This window comes from Haematobia irritans, chromosome 4 (assembly GCF_050003625.1).
Source record: "Haematobia irritans isolate KBUSLIRL chromosome 4, ASM5000362v1, whole genome shotgun sequence".
Lineage (NCBI taxonomy): Eukaryota > Metazoa > Arthropoda > Insecta > Diptera > Muscidae > Haematobia > Haematobia irritans.
In genome coordinates this window covers 102,054,771-102,074,515 of record NC_134400.1, presented here as the reverse complement: position 1 = coordinate 102,074,515, position 19,745 = coordinate 102,054,771, and the positions used below count along the sequence as shown (strand labels likewise).

Sequence of the window (19,745 nt, the reverse complement as noted above, 5' to 3'; positions counted from 1 at the left end):
ATAAAGAAGACCAAAAAAACTGCTAAGTACGAATCTGATGGCAGGTGTCAAGCGTGAGGCCCGGCAATTCGGATTTGGAAAAGCGAAAACCTAACTGAATATTTTTCCTGAATTTTATACTAATTGAACTTGAAAAAGAAATTTAACTTGATTTTTTAAATAAACGATTTCACCGATTTACACGCGTTTTCCCTTGACCAAATTTTGACCGTATCACCCTTTAGATGCAATTCTTTGTAATAGAGGAAAATAACCAGGGAAATGCTTTCAAGGCTTTTGGTGAATGCCACTATCAATCAGCAAGCTACAACACAATCTCAAAGGAAAGAGAAGCGAAAGATATTAAGACAAAATTCAAGCCTAATATTAGAACTTATATTATATTTTACATTTTATTCATTATTTAATATAGTTACAAAGACTGAGTAAGCTTATAATTACTTCAGAATAAAATGAATAAAAAATAATTTTATTAACCAGATAGCTCACTATAAACAAATGAGTTAGAAGCTAACTTATAGTGTCCTTGTATATTATCAGCCAAAAGCTAACCCATTTTGAGCAAACTTTTGGTTAGCTGAAACTTTTGCAGAGGTGAGTGAGAACTGACTCGTTCCAATGACAACGCGTGTTAAAACTGAATAGAATTTTAGATGAGAAATGAGTGAGTTTTTGAGTCACATGTAACTCAGTTTTGATTAACCATTTGTTAGCTTAAAGTCAGCTCAATTTTCTACAGGGATATAGCACTGAATTTACACATATACATACATACACACAAAATAGAGTAAGAAATTGAAATAAAACCAACAATTAAAATTAAACACTTTAAATTCACCATATTTTATTTTGGTAGACAAAGTAATGGAAACATACAAAATAAACACTATAGTTTTTTTTTTTTTGATTTATTTATGTATTAATTCATTTATCTATACAAAATTCATATTAAAGCCCCAGCGCCTTATAGACTTTTTAGGGGCATAAAAGGCAAATTTAACAATAACTACATATACGTTTAACTCAAATAATCATATTAACCCCCATTTTCATAAAGCTCCGTTAGTGTTCCATTAACTAACCAACTTTTAAAACGTATTATGGACGAAGTCATCATCTTGTCTATATATTCTATATGCCAGTTAGGAACTTAACTGACGAAAATTTTTCAGTTAAAGTTAACCGGAGAGAAGATATTTGCAATTTACTTTCTGTTAACTGGCAGTTAAAGCCTAACTAAGCTACATGAAAATGGCCGTAAATCATAAAAATCAAATAATTACATTAAAAGTGTTTCAACATTTAGCAAAAGGTATTGTTTTATCTCCTTTTTAAACATAGAAATTGAAGATAAGTTTTTTAAGTAAACAGGTAATTTCTTATATTCAGTGGGTCCCGAGTAGCCAATACGTTGTTTTGTGAGTTCTAATCGGCATCTGGAAACAGCTATATCGTTTGCATGTCTAGTAATTCTACCATTTCGATCTATATTTCGATGGAACATTACAGATCCAGCATCGCCCGAGTTCAAAGTCTTAAACATATATATCAAGATCTTTTGTTTATATAAACCACGAACCGGTAATATATCCTTTGCAATATGTTTATATAATTCAACTGTTGAAAAACGTTGTGGCAGATTGAACACCAACTTTAAGGCCTTATTGTGTGCTATTTGTAGACATCTAAGAGATGCGTCTGACGCTGAACCATAAACTATTGGTAAGTACGTTAAATGAGAATGAATAAGCGACTGATACATCATAAGTTTCACTTTCGTACTCATTTTATTCCTGAATTTATACAAAAGCCCAATGGCAGAAGAAATCTTATTTTTAATCTCAGCTATGTGACTATCCCATAACATGTTATGGCACATACTAATTCCCAAGTACTTCACTGTATTAGATTCTCTTACCCGAGTCCCATCGACAATAATTGTAAACTCGTCATCCTCATTTCGCAAATGCGGCCTGAATTTAACAAATTTTGTCTTCCCAGCATTGACAACTAGTCCATTTAATCTAGCAAACTCTACCAACATTGACGCGTCATATTCTGCTTGTGCCTGTAGAACCCTTTCGTGGTTATAATTGTATAAAAGGCAAATATCATCCGCAAATAAGAATAATTTCCCATAAAAACCAATGTTGTGAAGATCATTTATATAGATCTTGAAAAGCAAAGGACCCAATGCACTACCCTGAGGAACTTCATGTAGAACCGGCAATTTACCACTAGATTCTGAGCCAACTTGAACAAATTGTACCCTATTCTTCAAAAAGTCCTTAAAAACCGAAATCGAATCGTCCGCTATTCCTATATTCCTTAACTTTTCCAATAAAATATCATGTTTAACTAAGTCAAAGGCCTTCGAAAAATCGAAAAATACCACAGCAACGCCCCTGAAACCACTATCAATTCCACTACAAATACTTTCCACAACGTTAACCACTGCGTCTTCTGTACCCGAACCTTTTCTGAAACCATACTGGCGTTCAAATAATATTTTATTGTCATGGATATATTCTGACAGCTGTTGAAATATAATCTTCTCAAAAACAATATCAACACAAGATAATACAGAAATTGGCCTAAAGTCAATCACTTCTCTCGCATCCCGTTTTTTCGGAATCGGAAAAATTTTATGGGTTTTTAAAATGTCTGGATAAAATTTCTTCTCCAAAGATTTATTAAAAATTCTAGTAATTATCCCAGAGATCTCATGCTCCCTAACTCGCAACAAATTTGGAACTAAGCCATCAAATCCCGGACTTTTGCCGCCTTTCATTGATCTAATTACATTCACAATTTCCTCAGATCTAACAAATTGTAAATTAAAAGCAGTATTCACACCATCCATTGTTCCAAAAAGTTAAATGCAACTCTCTGAGTTCTACCATGCAAGTAGGAATCGATCCAGCGGAGAAGAATAGGTGGAAATCCTAAAACATCTAATTTGTACACTAGCAGCCTATGATTCACCATGTCGAACGCCTTGCTGAAATCCGTACAGATTACATCTAATTGACGTCTTTGATAGAATGATTCGAACACATGACCAACAAATTGAAGCAAATTAGTCACAATAGACTTACCTCTCATAAAACCATGTTGACAACCTGATATAATATTGGAAAGGAGCACGAAATTCTCCTTGTTACCAAAAGCTCAAACAGTTTTGGTTTAACACTTAACTTAGCAATACCTCTGTAATTCCCAATTTCAGTCCTACTACCTTTCTTAAACAAGGGAATGACATAACTAATCTTCCTTATGTCTGGGAAGCTACTATCCCTCAAAGGTAAGTTAAACAAACGCGTCAGAGGAGTATATAAGAGATCCGCACGTTCCTTCAGGATCAAAGAAGGTATACCATCAGGCCCAGGGCAATACTCGTAATTTACCGGTAAGGATCTTAATCCGTTAAGAACCTCAGTTTCCGAAATACGGATAATCCGATTCAACAATCGAACTATCAACATAGGACTCATTAAAATAATCAGCGAACATATCAGCACTCACTCTCTCATCATTGTGTGCTTATATCTCATGAAACTAGGAAAAGCTCGTGTCCTTCTCTTCGAATTAACGAAATTATAAAAACTCTTAGGATTGGAGTTCAGCGCATTCTACTCATATAACTTTCATAGCAATTCTTGTTGAGACTGACGAAATTGGATCTAGCAACTGAGTAGTTAAGAAAATCAATAGACTTGCCACTCAAATGAAATTCCCTGTAAAAACTATTTCTTAACTTACGAACACGACGAAGTTCCTTCGTAAACCAATGAGGTCCAAGATCCTACTGTCTATTAGATAAGGGAACGAAAGTCGTCATCAGATTGTCAAAAATATGATAAAAACCAGAAACCTGAGAGACTAAAGTATTGCAATCAAATAACCAATCAACACGGCTAAGAGCACCCTTAAGTCCTATTATGTTAGATTTTCTAAAATCAAATTGTATCCTACGAGTAGAATTAGGGGACGTAATATCACGACTATAGAAATACAAAGAGTAGGATGGTAAGCGTCTTTAGGATTTGCGAAGGGTTCCACTCTAGAGATGTCAGCGACGTTACAAAATACCAAGTCAAGCATTCTCTTAGGAGTGTTAAGAACGTTATCAATTTGAGACAAAGCAAGATCGGACAAAATGTCAAGGAAAGAGTTGAATCGTTCAAATGTCTGGAGAAGAAGAAAGTTAGAGTCCACACAAGGAGTCCAAGAGATCTTAGGAAAATTAAAATCGCCAAGAACAATCAGAATATCGTCAGTAGAGGAAATTTCATTAACACATCGCAGATGCCGAGCATAACCCGAATACACATCCTGACTAGTATCAGGCTGGATATACAAACATACAAGAAAGAAGGTGCGGTTACTTATACAAACCTTAACACAAACAATTTCATCCTCATCATAACCTGGAATATCAACAACAGACGAAGGGAATAGGTTATGAACTGCAACCAAAACCCCTTCCCCGCCAACCAGATAATTGGTCCTTCTATTCGGAACCCAGTAGAAGAGTATAGAAGATCGAGGACTAATATTTCAGTTAGAAACAGGACTATTGCACCCTCCGCTTAGGGTACAAATAGAGATTAGAAAGTCAGTAAATAAGTAACTCGATATACGCTATAGTAACAAATGGGGATGCTTTTACTAAATTTCTGAAATCCTATCTTTAATCTGTAACAGTAGAAATAAAATTATATTTTAGGGCCCACAACAATTTATTTAATTTCGTTTTTGTTTTTGTTATGAAATTACAACACAATTGAATGGTCTCTGAAGAATCAAAAAAGCAATGAAATAAGAAAGAAGATTGTATATCTATTCGTGAAAGTTGCACAAAAAAGGCAGTAAAAGAAATAACAATTCACAATCAGGGTTCATTATCAAACAATCCATTTTTCTTTTACTGACCGACCATTGTCGTTATTATACGTTGGCCTTAAAGAGATTGCCTTTTTTTCAAAAGGAGCAATTTCAAAATGAGTCCTGTGTTGCCATGGCCAGTCCCTCAAGAATGTAGAAAAGACTTTGTTTCCCAGGTAATCATTATGATGGCCAAGATTTGATAAAATTTATTTTCCAAACACAATTAGAGAATTAAACAAACGGAAAGTCCATCTTGGACAATTTGATTGTGTTTTTTTTTGTTGTTGTTGTTTTTTGCTGTTTTCTCTTACAAGGAGAATGCGAAAGCAAAATATTTTCTTTAAATGTTCAACATACATACGAATATAATAAGAATGTTATGTATATCTACATATATATTTTAGAATAATTTATGACTACAGCAAAGACATCGAAAATGCCATAAACTGGTTTTCTATCAAAGTCCTCTTTTAATTTCTTTTATTCTAAATGGGCGAATGTTTATTACGTTTAAATATATTGAATATGATAAATTGTGCACATATTTTTTCGATAAGAATTTTTGTAATTTCGCAGTAAGTTGATACAATTGCTCCTCTCTTTCTCTCTATATGTCGGTCTATCAAGTGCTTTTCTGGCCGCCTGTTGCTGACGAATCTTTTTTAAGGCACATAACAATAAGCAGTCATCTCGTTAATAGTGCAACCCTTACGGCAGCACTCGTCATAAGCACCGATGCTGTGTCGCCTATGAAGCCTATGGGTTTGAGCCATCATCAATGGTCTGTCCAAATAGCGACTTGCAAACATTTCCGATTTCTCTTCAACTCCGTTAGAACTCGACGATTGCAACTTGTCAAATGCATCCAAAGGCAAAATGTCATTTCTTGTATCGCCATAATCAAAACCATTTCCTGAAATATAAGAGCAAATAAGGATTTGCCAATACCAAAAAAAAAGAGGTCCAGATGAAATATGGAAAAGATGTTAATAGAAAATAAATAAACGCTGAGTTATATTGAGCCGTAACTCATTCTCCCTCATGATAGAGCGTACACTGAAAAACAAAACATAACCAAAGACTTTGCACTCATGGAATTATTACGTTTTAAGAAAGATTCCATGACTTTAATAATTTTTCGCATTCGTTGGTAAAATTAACTAAAGCAGGGGAAAAATATAGACAAATAAGCATAAAGATTTACTAAATTCGTGACTCCCACAAAATAGCTCCGAATTTTTCAAAATTTGTAAATTTTACCAATAGTGCGCCCATCTTGAACTTCGTATGGCACTCATTAGGGTAGCTAAACAATTTTCCTAGCTAAAAATTAATACACTGAAGTTATAGGGTAAATTAATGTTTTATTTTATAAAAATTTGTAAACAAATCAGACTTCAACATAAATAGACAATAAATTTATAAAAAAAAAAAACAAGTATATACGGCCGTAAGTTCGGCCAGGCCGCAACTTATGTACCCTCCACCATGGATTGCGTTGAAACTTCTACGAAAGACTGTCATCCACAATCGAATTACTTGGGTTGTGGTATCTTAAAACTTCTTAACATCGTTTTCTAAATTGTGAGTTAGTCCATACGTGGTATATATTAGACAAAAAAGTTATGAATAGTTAAGTCCACAAATAATTTGGAATCGATATGGACTTTTTGCACGATACGTAGAGAGCCAGAATTGAAATATGGGGGTCGCTTTTATGGGGGCTATATACAATTATGAACTTTATATGGACCAATTTTTGTGTGATTGGAAATCGATTTATCTGAGGGATATATATAACTATAGACCGATATGAACCTAGTTACGCATGGTTGTTAACGACCATATATTAGCACAATGTACCAAATTTCAACTCACTCGGATGAAATTTGCTCCTCCAAAAGGCTCCAAAACCAAATCTCGGGATCGGTTTATATGGGGCTATATATGATTATGGACTGATATGGACCACTTTTGGCATGGTTGTTAAATATCATATACTACCACCACGTACCTAATTTTTGCATGGGAGTTTGAGGCCATATATTAACACCATGTACCAAATTTCAACTGAATCAGATGAATTTTGGTCTTCCAAGTGGCTCCGGAGGTCAAATCGGGGGATCGGTTTATATGGGGGCTATATATTATGGACCGATGTGGACCAATTTTTGCATGGTTGTTAGAGACCATATACTAACACCATGTACCAAATTTCAGCCGGATCGGATTTTTCTGGGGGGCCTAAGCCCATCCCCAGAGTCATTCCTACGCTTATGATGACACTAGAGACATTTTTGCAATCTTGAACTCCAATTTTTTCCTTCAAACTACGAAATTTTTTTTAATAAGCGAACAATAATTATTTTTTATACCCTGCGCCGCACTGTGGAACAGGGTATTATAAGTTAGTGCATATGTTTGTAACACCCAGATGGAGACGAGATATATAGATGGTGTCTTTGGCAAAAATGCTCAGGGTGGGTCCCTGAGTCGATATAACCATGTCCGTCCGTCTGTCTGTGAACACATTTTTGTGCCTTCAAATTTGGGTCAGAATAGAACCCTATTGATTTTGGAAGAAATCGGTTCAGATTTAGATATAGCTCCCATATATATCTTTCGCCCGATATGCACTAATATGGACCCAGCAGCCAGAGTTTTATACCGATTTGCTTGAAATTTTGTACAAACATAACACTTAGTCGTATAGTCAAGTGTGCAGATTTAGATATAGCTCCCATATATATCTTTCGCCCGATATGGACTAATATGGTCCTAAAAGCCAGAGGTTTGGCCCAATTTGGTTGAAATTTTGCACAGGGAGTAGATTTATCATTGTAGCCATGCGTGCCAATTTTGGTTGAAATCGATTCAGATTTAGATATAGCTCCCATATATATCTTTCGCCCGATATGGACTAATATGGTTCTAATAGCCAGAGTTTTGGCCCCATTTGTTTGAAATTTTGGACTAGGAGTACAATTATTAGTGTAGTCAAGTGATTGAAATCGGTTCAGATTTAGATATAGCTCCCATATATATCGTTCGCCCGATTTACACTCATATGACCACAGTGGCCAATCTATTACTCCGATTTAATTCAAATTTTGCACAGTGAGTAGAATTAGCATTGTAGCTATGCGTGCCAAATTTGGTTGAAATCGGTTCAGATTTATATATATCTCCCATATATAGCTTTCGCCCGATTTACACTCATATGACCACAGAGGCCAATTTTTAACACCGATTTAGTTGAAATTTTGCACAGGGAGTAGAATTTGCATTATTGCTATGCGTGCCAAATTTGGTTGAAATCGGTTCAGATTTAGATATATCTCCCATATATAGCTTTCGCCCGATTTACACTCATATGACCACAGAGGCCAATTTTTAAATCCGATTTAGTTGAAATTTTGCATAGAGAGTAGAATTAGCATTGTAGCTATGCGTGCCAAATTTGGATTTAGATATAGCTCCCATATATATGTTTTTCTGATTTCAACAAAAATGGTCAAAATACCAACATTTTCCTTGTAAAATCGCCACTGCTTAGTCGAAAAGTTGTAAAAATGACTCTAATTTTCCTAAACTTCGAATACATATATATCGAGCGAAAATCATAAATAAACTTTTGCAAAGTTTCCTTAACATTGCTTCAGATTTAAATGTTTCCCATATTTTTTACTAACATTTTGTTCTACCCCAGTGCATTAGCCGATTTAAATTTTGAGTCTAGGTTAGGTTAGGTCTGCCACCACATTGGTGAACTTCTCTCTTTTGAGTCTATAGATTTTGTGGAAGTCTCTCAAATTCTGTCCAGACCGAGTGATATTTAAATGTATGTATTTGGGACAAACCCCCAAAACATTTGACGGATGTGATATGGTATCGAAAATTTAGATCTACAAGGTGCAGGGTATAATATAGTCGGCCCCGCCCGACTTTAGACTTTCCTTACTTGTTTTTTTCTAACAACATTTCTTGAGTATATCGAAAATTATTTACTTGTTTTTGTGAATGCGGTGCGACATCTGCGTTTCTAAGTTTAGTTAAAATTTTCTAAAATTTACCTACTTTTTTCTAAAATTAACTAAAATTTTCTTTTCTGGTAGGTTCACTTTTTTTCACTGCAATGTGGAACGCCGTTCGGACTCGGCTATTAAAAGCAGGTCCCTTGTCATTGAGCTTAACATGGAATCGGGCAGCACTCAGTGATAAGAGAGAAGTTCACCAATGTGGTATCACAATGGACTGAATGGTCTAAGCGAGCCTGATATATCGGGCTGCCACCTAACCTAACCTAACCTACACTAACTAATTTGGTAGTAATTCCGAGCGAAAGAAGCATAAAATTGATGTAAGACTACAATTAAGAAACAATTCTTATGGATATTAAGAAACAAATTTGGATTCATTCATTTTTTCAAGTTTTTTCTTCATGCACTGAAAATTAATTTACATGGTATTAAAGATTACCCAGCCTACATTTTAGGATGGACAATTTACACAATATTAAGGACAAATTTCTTTAAAATTATGAAATTTTAATTAAAAGAATGATTAGTTTCAAAAATTTTGTTTATTAAATTTAGGACGAAAATTTTGGAAATTTGCGTCCTTCCGTTAAGGTCCTAGGTTAGGTTAAAGTCGCAGCCCGATTAAGTTTCAGGCTCACTAAGACTATTCAGTCCATTGTGATACCACATTAACTAAAAGTAACTATGACATATGTGCACTTCTAGATTTAACCACTGAAACTTCTCGATTATTTTCTTCTGTTGAACCAACCAGATTGTTCCAAAAACATTAGCAGACTGCTTAGGTTAACGTTTTCCAGGTCCGCCAGTAATCTAAAGCTATATGCCCCTAAAATTTGCTTACGCCTTGCACAAAATGCAGAACACTCACACAAGAGGCGTTTAATCGATTCCGTTAAAGTCCTACGTCTTTGAATTAAGGAATTAAGTAAAGAAACACATTTTTGATTTGATTGATGAAGAACTTGTCCTGAAATATTGAATCTTTAGATTTATCATAAAAACGCTTCAAATACAGGGTAAGATTTATTTTGAGGATTTTTCATCTTTCGTTTAAAGTTTTTTTTTTTTGCAATTATGAATACAGTTTTTACTTTGAAGTATCCCTTATAATTTGGATATTTAGAGTGACATTTTTTGCACGTCAGTAGTTTTATTAAAATACTGCGAAAAGAAAATGACAATTCGATAAATAAGATTTGTATTCTAATTTTAATTTAGTTATCCTAGAATTAAAACCGCAAAGTCGCAAAAGGTTAGGTTAAGTTAAAGTAGCAGGTTGATTTATTGTCATGCTCACCTAGACTATTCAGCCCATTGTGATACCACATTAACATAACTAAAGTACCTATTACATATGGGCATTTCTAGTTTTAACCGTTCAACCTACTCGATTATTTATTGAACCAACCAGAAAGGTCGGTAAACAAAAATCTTTATTTTTTTATACCCTCCACCATAGGTTTTGTCATTCCGTTTGTAACACATCGAAATATTGCTCTAAGACCCCATAAAGTATATATATTCTGGGTCGTGGTGAAATTCTGAGCCGATCTGAGCATGTCCGTCCGTGCGTCTGTTGAAATCACGCTAACTTCCGAACGAAACAAGCTTTCGACTTGAAACTTGGCACAAGTAGTTGTTATTGACGTAGGTCGGATGGTATTGCAAATGGGCCATATCGGTCCACTTTTACGTATAGCCCACATATAAACGGACCCCCAAATTTGGTTTGCGGATCCTCTAAGAGAAGCAATTTTCATCCTATCCGGCTGAAATTTGGTACATGGTATTAGTATATGGTATCTAACAACAATGCAAAAATTGGTCCACATCGGTCCATAATTATATATAGCCCCCATATAAACCGATCCCCCGATTTGGCTTGCGGAGCCTCTAAGAGAAGCAATTTTCATGCGATCCGGCTGAAATTTAGAACATGTTGTTAGTATATGGTCCCTAATGACCATGCAAAAATTGGTTCACATCGCTCCATAATTATATATAGGCCCCATATAAACCGATTACCAGATTTTACCTCCGGAGCCTCTTGGAAGACCAAAATTCATCTGATTCAGTTTAAATCTGGTACGTGGTGTTAATTTTCATCCGATCCAGCTAAACCAAAGATATTTCTCATTAATATAACGAAATATTTTCATTAGGACAATGAAAATGTTCGTTAATAGAACGAAATATTTAACAGGAACTTTAATAATAACGAGAAATTTCGTTGTATTTACCAATTTGTTTCGATGGCTCAATTTTAATGACGCATTTCGTTTTTAATATCAGTGTGGATTTGAAATCTTAGGTCCTACTAATAATTTCAAAAGGGTTAAAACTATTTTTTTTATTAGAAGGCATCAAACTGATGTATGAAGCGAAAAATTCTGTCACTTACTCGCGAACATTAAAAAAATGTATACTTGTATTTAAAAATTGTGATCTTCTTTTAAGGATTTTGGTATTGATTGTGAGTCAAAGAAAAAGATTCTACCAGGACTCAGTACGACTCAACCAAGAATGGCTTTAAAAGGAGATTCCTCATTTCATTTCTACCGCACAATGCCTTGGACTTTTGTGTCCTGGGAAGTTTGGAGGCACTAAAACATATCGCTTATCTTAAGACAGCGCTTCGCCTTAAATGAGCCAAACTACCGCAGAGCCATTTTTGTGTATCGGGGCCATATATAATTATGAACCAATTTTTGCGAGATTACTAGAAAACATTTAGTGACATAACGATTCAAATTTCAATCGGATCAGATGAAATTTGCACCTCCTGAATGCTCCGGAAAAGACATTTGTGGGCCGGTTTATATGGGGGATATATTTTTGTAAGTGGTTAGAGGCAACATAATACCACATATCAAATTTCAACTGAATCAAATGAAATTTTTACCTCCTGGAAGCTTCGGAAATCACATTTGGTGATCGGTTTATATAGGCGCTATACATAATTGTTCATATGAGGAAGCCAAAACATCGCTGATTTCGTCAAAAGACGTGTTGTTTTTCGTCGCGGTATCTGTATGTTGCCTAAAAGATGGAAAAAAGTAGTGGACAAAACTTTGATTGATCACAGTCTCTTATAATTTGTTCGCAATAAATTCTCAAACCATTTTAAATTGTGCTTCGAATGAAAATAATTCTAAAATCTATTTACAGTGAAACGTCTGAAAGGTGGACACCCATGGTCGCCTAAATTTTTTCCACATTTGGGAGGTGTACAGGTATGAGAGGTTAAATTTAATGTGTTAATATAGCAAACGTCCCCACACAACTGGGAGGGAGGTGGGTTTTCAGAGTGTCCAAGTTTTAGAGGTTTCACTGTATATTGAAATAATGTATATTAAACAAATTGATTGGTTCATCAACTCGGTTTATCGGACTGATACCTGGTTATATGTTTTACCCCATTTCCATGAAGCTCCATTAGGGCTACGTTAGTTAACGATTTTTTATGCCATACTATGGACAAACCTGTCATCGTACCGTTATATTCCATATGCCAGTTAGGAACTTAACTGATGAAAATTGTTCATTTAAAGTTAACCGGTGAGAAGATATTGTCATTTTTTTCTTCTTTCTGTTAACTGCCAATTAAAGCCTAACGGAGCTACATGAAAATGGGGTTTAATAGAATAATACCTGCTCGCTTCCTTAGCTTGGAGTGATAGCCGTGAACACAAAGTAAACTTAATGCTTGTGCCAAATTATCGCCACAATAACGCTGAACCGCTTGAACGTTGTCTAGGGTGCAAACAAATATAAATACTAGTGCTATAGTTATAAAGATACAGTGATTGAAAATTGTACGCCTCCGTGACTGGGAAAGCAACATTTTCAGCATCTACGTATTGTTTTGAAGAGTTATAGAAGTAAATTAATTTTTTTTTCCTAATCGTCGGCCGATTTATCTTATCCAACCAAATATAGATTGACGTTGAGTTAACTGTATGTGACTATCATGTCGCCACAATCCTTTTATACCTTTACTATTCAACTTGGATATTACAATTATATTTTCTACGAATATGCAGTTCCATCATATTTTGTAAAGTTGCGACGTTTCTGGCGAATTGATTGCATAACTGGTGAACAGTTCACTACTAAAATATAATTTTCTTGGCAATTGTAGTATTCCTAGAGAATGATGAATTACTATGTATGAATGACTTCAAGGAAACCATGCTCATTTCCCAACTTCATGGAAAAATTCAAGAATTTTTGTGGAGAATATTTACATATCGACGAATATGTAGAAAGGCAAAAAATAGAAAATGCATTTGAGGAGTTATCTCTGTAGTAATACGAGTTTGTGATTCATATCAATAAATTTAGATTTCCTAATTCTATGGAATTCTAAGCATTTGAGTAAACTATACCACAAATTGGAAATTTCTTATAAGGAAACTATACATGTTCCGGAATAAAAACAAAGACAAAAAAACCGTTGTGACAACGGGTATTGGAAACGTTGTCCTTTTTTGTTTTCTCTTCGTTCAAACTTCCTCATCTGATTTTTTTTGTGACAAAATGTTTAAAGTTTACAAAAACCCAATTTCTTCAAAATCACAGCCCATTATTTTTCTGTTCTGTCTTAATATAGATACCTTTAGAGGTTTCGTAAATTTAATATAGTGCTATGGAATGACAAACATCCATTCAAAATCTTTCAACAATATTTGGATCAAACCTAAAACAAGCAAGTAAAGTAGTAGTTTACTTTATAAGTAGGGTTTTTTTCCCCGGGAATTCCCGGGAATTTTTTTTTACTTTCCATATTTTTTAAATGCGGCAACTCATCTCATACAACAGCTAAAACAGCTGATAGAAAACATTTGTTGTCAGTGTTTACTTTTGTAGCACACTCTATGCTTGTGGAAAAACTTCATAGGAAAAAAACACAGGTTGTTTGAAGGTAAGAAGACAAAAAATGTAATTTTCATTTCATTTTCATTTGTTTTATTTATTTAATCTAGCCCAGTAGGGCCATATATGATTAATATAGTAATACTACAACGCAATGAGCAGATAGAAAATTATAATAAAAATAATATTTAATAATTCAATTTAAATATATTATATATCTGATTATATATATAAATGGTATTTAATAATTATTTATATTAAATATATATAAATTTGTGTTACTGGAAAGTGATCTAAATATAGATATTTTAATTTATGTTTGGAATGAGAAAAATTTCGCAACGTAAGTGGGAGACTATTCCAATATCTAGACACCCGTACCGAAAAAGACTTTTCAAAAACAGCTGATCATATTCTTGGCATTATAATAATAGGATTCCGAGTTGATCGTGAGAAACAAAACGACTGTGCAATTTCGAAGGGCTTTTGAGCTGTAACTATATCATGCAACATTAACAAATCTTTTATAACCAAAAAGCTTTCAAGCCCGCAGTGAAGAAATTCTTAAGCACGATCTGACACATGATCATGTGGCTTGATCCCAAAAATATATCTCAATATTCGATTGAATATAACACGCAGATTTTTTATGTTTTGCAGGGTAGTACCAGAATATACCTCCAAACAATAAAGAATATGTGCCATTAGAAGAGAATGCCCTAGATTTATCTTAACAGAAACAGGAAGATAACAATCTAAATTGTATAAGCAACGTAATATGGAGCATACTTTAGAAGATATCTCAGAAATGTGATATTCGAATTTTAATTGTTTATCAATTGTAACACCCAAGCATTTTAAAGCGTCAACAAACTCAACTGCAATCCCATCGAAGCGAATATCAAATTCAAAATGATCATTCCGCGAGCAAAAGTTTATCGCTTTAGTTTTATTCGTTTAAGATAGTTAGCCCTAGCCCAATTCGAAGCTCTAGATAAAACATAATTCATAGTGGCCTGATGAGAATCACTGAATTGCCTGTCACACGAGCAACCAAATTGATGTCATCAGCAAAAGGATATACTGAACAGTTCGAAGTATCTATGAATTCAACAAAATCGTTTACATAAATCAGGAACAATAAGGGCCCAAGGACGGATCCTTGTGGTACCCCACTCGTGCACTTCTCAACCAAGGACTCTCTTTTGCCAACGCAAACAAATTGTTCACGGTTAATCAAATATGAATATATTAACCTACAAGAAGTGGAAGCAAAATTGAACGTAACGAGACCATAGTACAGAGTTTGTTCTCATTCAAAGCTCTCCTTACATTATCCGTCATTGACAAGAGTAATAACTTTGTACTTCGTCCAGGGGTGAACCCAAAATGCCTGTCACTTAATAAACTATTTGAATCCAAGTGCTCCACGATTTGTCCTTTCAATATTATCTCGACAACCTTAGATAATGTACATTGTATGCTGATTGGCCTAAAATCTTCAACTGAGTTCACAACTCTTTTCTTCCCTATCGGAACAACACGTGAACATTTCCACTTCTGAGGGTACACGGAAGTCGTCAAAATAGTATTCACAATGGTTAGAAGAAATGGTTCAATGAAAGGGTAGATAATCCTCAAGAATTTCAACGGTAATCTATCTGCACCATACGAATTCGATTTTATAAAACAAAACGCGTTTCTCAGCTCGATCGCATCCACACATCTAAAAGAAAATCCAGTATCAGGGAATGATTCAAAATGCGGCACTCTATCCAATATCATTGTTTGCTGGGAAACAAAGTACTGATTAAGAGAATTAGAGTCAAACTGTTCCGTTGCTTGTCTAGCCCTTCCGCACAATCTTTTATTAATAGCATCCCATATGTATCTCTTGTCGCGACTGCTAAAACGCTCTGTCCAATATCTTTTCTTATGTTTCCTCAAAATAGATTTCACTCTATTCCTGTACCTACAGTATGTCCTCCAGGTTTCTGAGCTGCGGTTTTCAACAAACGCCTTAAATGACAAATGACGCACTCTACAAGCACTTCTAACGTCTGGCAAGTCCATAAAATAGGTATTATCCCTATATTCTATTTTCCTGACAGAAACATTATCGTGCATGTTAAATAACAGCCTGTTAAAAATATCAAGTTGCACATCAACGTTGTTCGTTCTATTCAAAGTTTCCAAAATCTCCTCAGTCATAAAATCGTATATAGAATCTAGATTGATCTTTGTATAATCCTTTACATAGGCCGATGTCTCAGTAACTTTGACAGAAACCTCAAAGCTTAAATATATAAACGAGTGATGTGATATAGAAGGTGTTACAAATTGCCTAGAAGATTTCACAAAATCAATATCACTGACGATTGCAAAGTCGATCAATGAAGTAGAATTATACCGCATATCAAAATGGGTAGGCAAACGATTATGGAAATAACTTAATCCACAGCTGTGACAAAGATCTCGTATACGACAAGCCTTAGAGGGGCTGAACATGTCCATATTATAATACCCCAAAATAACAATATCCTTATATCTTGCGCTAATATCTCCCAGCACTATATCTATACCCTCTAAATTGCCGTGTGGTACGTATACAACTCCAACGATCACATTATCTCCCCTTATGCAGATCTCAACAAAAAGGGCCTCATATGTAGATGGGTTCGAATACCTATACACCTCTCTAGCAGATATACCCTTGCGAATAAAGAGCGCCACACCACCTCCTCTCATGTCCAACCTATCATTTTTAATCAACAAATAATCATGTATATTCATGGAATAGTCAGATATATGGGGTTTTAACCATGTCTCCGATATTGCTATAACGTCCCGTAATGAATCATTCACCAAAGATTTAAACTCATCAAATTTAGAGGAACGAAAAGACGGATTTAAACTCTGGACGTTCATATGTCCTACCTTCAACAATTTATTTGAGTTTAAAGAAAATTCTCTCAATTTGCTATTATCATTTATGATGGATCCAAGGTTTTCTATTAAAGAAAAATTCATTGTGCAATCTTCTTTGAGATCAGTTAAATTAATCCTTGCTACGGTTGAACATTTACTACATATACTAATTTGTAGTTACTTAAAAATAAATGAGATACAACAGAAAGCTTTGCCCATGAAACATTTAATGCTATGCAAGCACATAGCTTAAAATGTTTCGCTCTTGATTGCCATCTATTAATGCCAGATAATAATAACTGAGTTAGCTTTAACTTCAAAAATGCATTGTTCTTATGGTACAACAAAAACAAGTTCAGAGCAAACAAATAACAATATATATATGACAAGAGCATTGAGCACTATTCATGTACTGTAAAAAGCTTAATAAAGTTCAGCTTTACAGTATCTTCTAAAGTAAGTAGAATATTATTAACTAATAAGTAAATAATTTCATAAAGAGATAATTGAAAATAAAAAAAAGGTTATAATACTATATTCAATATAATCAATATAATGACTAACCAGTCTTATTGAACAGATCCCCCATCTACTTCGGCATCATCCAGCTTGAAGAAGGTGTAAAATTGTCTATGTGCTAAAATCTTCTCATTTCCGTCATTGAGAGTCACTTTCACAGTTGCAACGTTCATATTTAAAATTTTAAACTTGCTTATTAGTTTAGCTCTTCTCAGTTTACGACAATTAAAAGCAAGTCTCCCAGCTCTTACTGTTAAGTGATCATTCAGAAATATCCGTTTTTGAATGTCAGTAGCTATTATATCGGATAAACATAGAGATCTAGTTCTAAAGTAATTTGCCATAACTAAATCTCTTTTAATGGCAGAATTGAGCTTGACAAGCACTGATTTACCATTATTGATGAAGGTACAGGATGTTATGTGACTTTCTCCAAAATTTTCACAGAAGCGACGTAATATTTTAATAACCATATTAAGTATATCGGGTTGATATTTTTGCAGGCCATTTATAATAATGTCATTTCTGTTCAAGCGTCTCTGCAATATTTCATTCTGATCCTCTAGTATGTGATACTTATCAACAACCATAGCCTCAACTTGTTTCACATCTTGCCTGTATTCATCCAGGTCCTTCCTTAAATCTTTAAGCTGATCTCCCACTTCAGCCTTGACTTCAGACAGTATTCAATCAAATTTTTCTTGGATATCCGCCAATCCCTTACGCAATTCATTGAGAACCAAAGGGTCTCTAGAACGGGAAGTCTCAGTGCAAGTAGTACAAACATACCCAATTACACCTTTACTCTTTGCAATGACATTAAATTCATCCATTGTAACACCAACACATGCGGCATGGTACCATTTCGAGCACAAGCTGCAACTTACACTAGCTTGAGATTTGCATATGTTCTTCCCACATGCAGCTAGAGCACAAATATCAGCAGGAGCCATAATGTATATACACAATCAGCAACAGGTGTTTGAGGTTATGTGTATCGTGAATATAACTTCAGCTACTAGCTCAGTAAATAATGTTGATTAACAAAAACCTTTAACTGTCCAATTTTCCAAAATCAATATAGAAGATATTCTACACGTTTTAATGTATCTCCAGTTCTTTTATACTTTAAAAGCAAATTTTAGTTCAGCCGACCGCGATTTTATTTATCTGCTCATAACGGCGTTGCCAGATCAAAATTTTCTGGCAACGCCGTTTTTGTTTATTAATCTATAACTTTTTTTAGATGGAAAAATCAATCGTTTGGAAATTTTTCAAGGAAAACCGTAATGAGACAGCAACATGTAGTTTGTGTTCCAAAATATTGTCATGTAAGGAGACACCTGAAAGCAATGCACAAAAATAACTTGGAAGAAAACGAGGACTAGGACGAAATTCCTTCGAAAATAAAACGAACACAGCCAACTTTAGATCTGCAGAAAAAACAAGATGTTTCTACCATTATTTCTAAGTTGTTTGCCATAGATGGCTTTTCTATAAGGGCAATTACTAGAAGCGTCTTTATACGGCAGTCAATCACACGATTAGCCTTAATTCCCGAAATAAGAACGGCAAGTTCAGTAGCTATTAATAAATAAATACTCGGAAGTAAAAGTCGAAATCAAAAAACGAATTAAGACCAAACTCGATGAACGTGGTAGATTCTCTCTGACAATGGACGAGTGGACCAGCATCCGCAATCGAAAATATTTAAATATTTGCCTCTTTGGTGACGACAACATATTTTTCAATCTTGGAATGGTACATATTCCTGGTATTCCTGGTAAGAGTGGAGCCGTCGAAATAACAAAGCTGATGGAGTCTCGATTAAGAGAATACAATATTGAATTCGAAAAACATATAGTATGTACTACGACAGACGGACCCAATGTCATGAAAAAATTCGTTCGTCCTGTCAATGGAATGTTTTGCTTAATTCATGTCATACATTTGGCTGTCACAGACATTTTTTGTAAAAAGGATTTAGTAGGCATATCGAACTCAGAATCTACAGAAGCCGATGACGATTTCGAAGATGTCATTTAAACTTCCCGAAACGATTTTGCAATTAATGGTGACTACAAACAAGTATTGCAAAATACTCGAAAAATTTTAAAAATATTTTAAAAAAGCCCTTTTAAAAACAGTATGTTACAAAAATACATAGTTGCTGAACACAAAAAGGAGATTGTACTTGAGTTGGATACTGTAACCCGATGGAACTGAATTGTACCCATAGTCGAGAAATTTTTGCTTTTAAAAAACTCAATAAAAAAGAGTTTAATTGATTTGGAGCTCGGAGATTTGTGGGTAGAAGATAATATAATAATTCTAAATGACTTGGTTAAAATATTGAAACCAATAAAATTGGCAGTGGAAGCATTAAGTTGTCGGGAAGTTAATATAATTACAGCTGATGCTATTCTAACTTCCCTTTTTGAAGAGATTCAAACAATTCCGAGTACTCTGGGCCAAAAAATGTTTAATGCG

The 19,745-nt window shown here is 34.5% G+C and overlaps 1 protein-coding gene across 1 annotated transcript; it reads right to left on the bottom strand.

Moving 5' to 3' along the window:
• Positions 1 to 5,552: 5,552 nt before the first annotated feature.
• LOC142235689 (uncharacterized) lies at positions 5,553 to 16,838 on the bottom strand. The gene is made up of 3 exons (XM_075306948.1): positions 15,169 to 16,838; positions 14,847 to 15,064; positions 5,553 to 5,803 (listed from the first exon to the last, which is right to left on the bottom strand). The coding sequence occupies exons 1-3, from the start codon at positions 16,836 to 16,838 to the stop codon at positions 5,553 to 5,555; spliced, it is 2,139 nt and encodes a 712-aa protein (XP_075163063.1).
• Between the last annotated feature and the right edge of the window lie 2,907 nt (positions 16,839 to 19,745).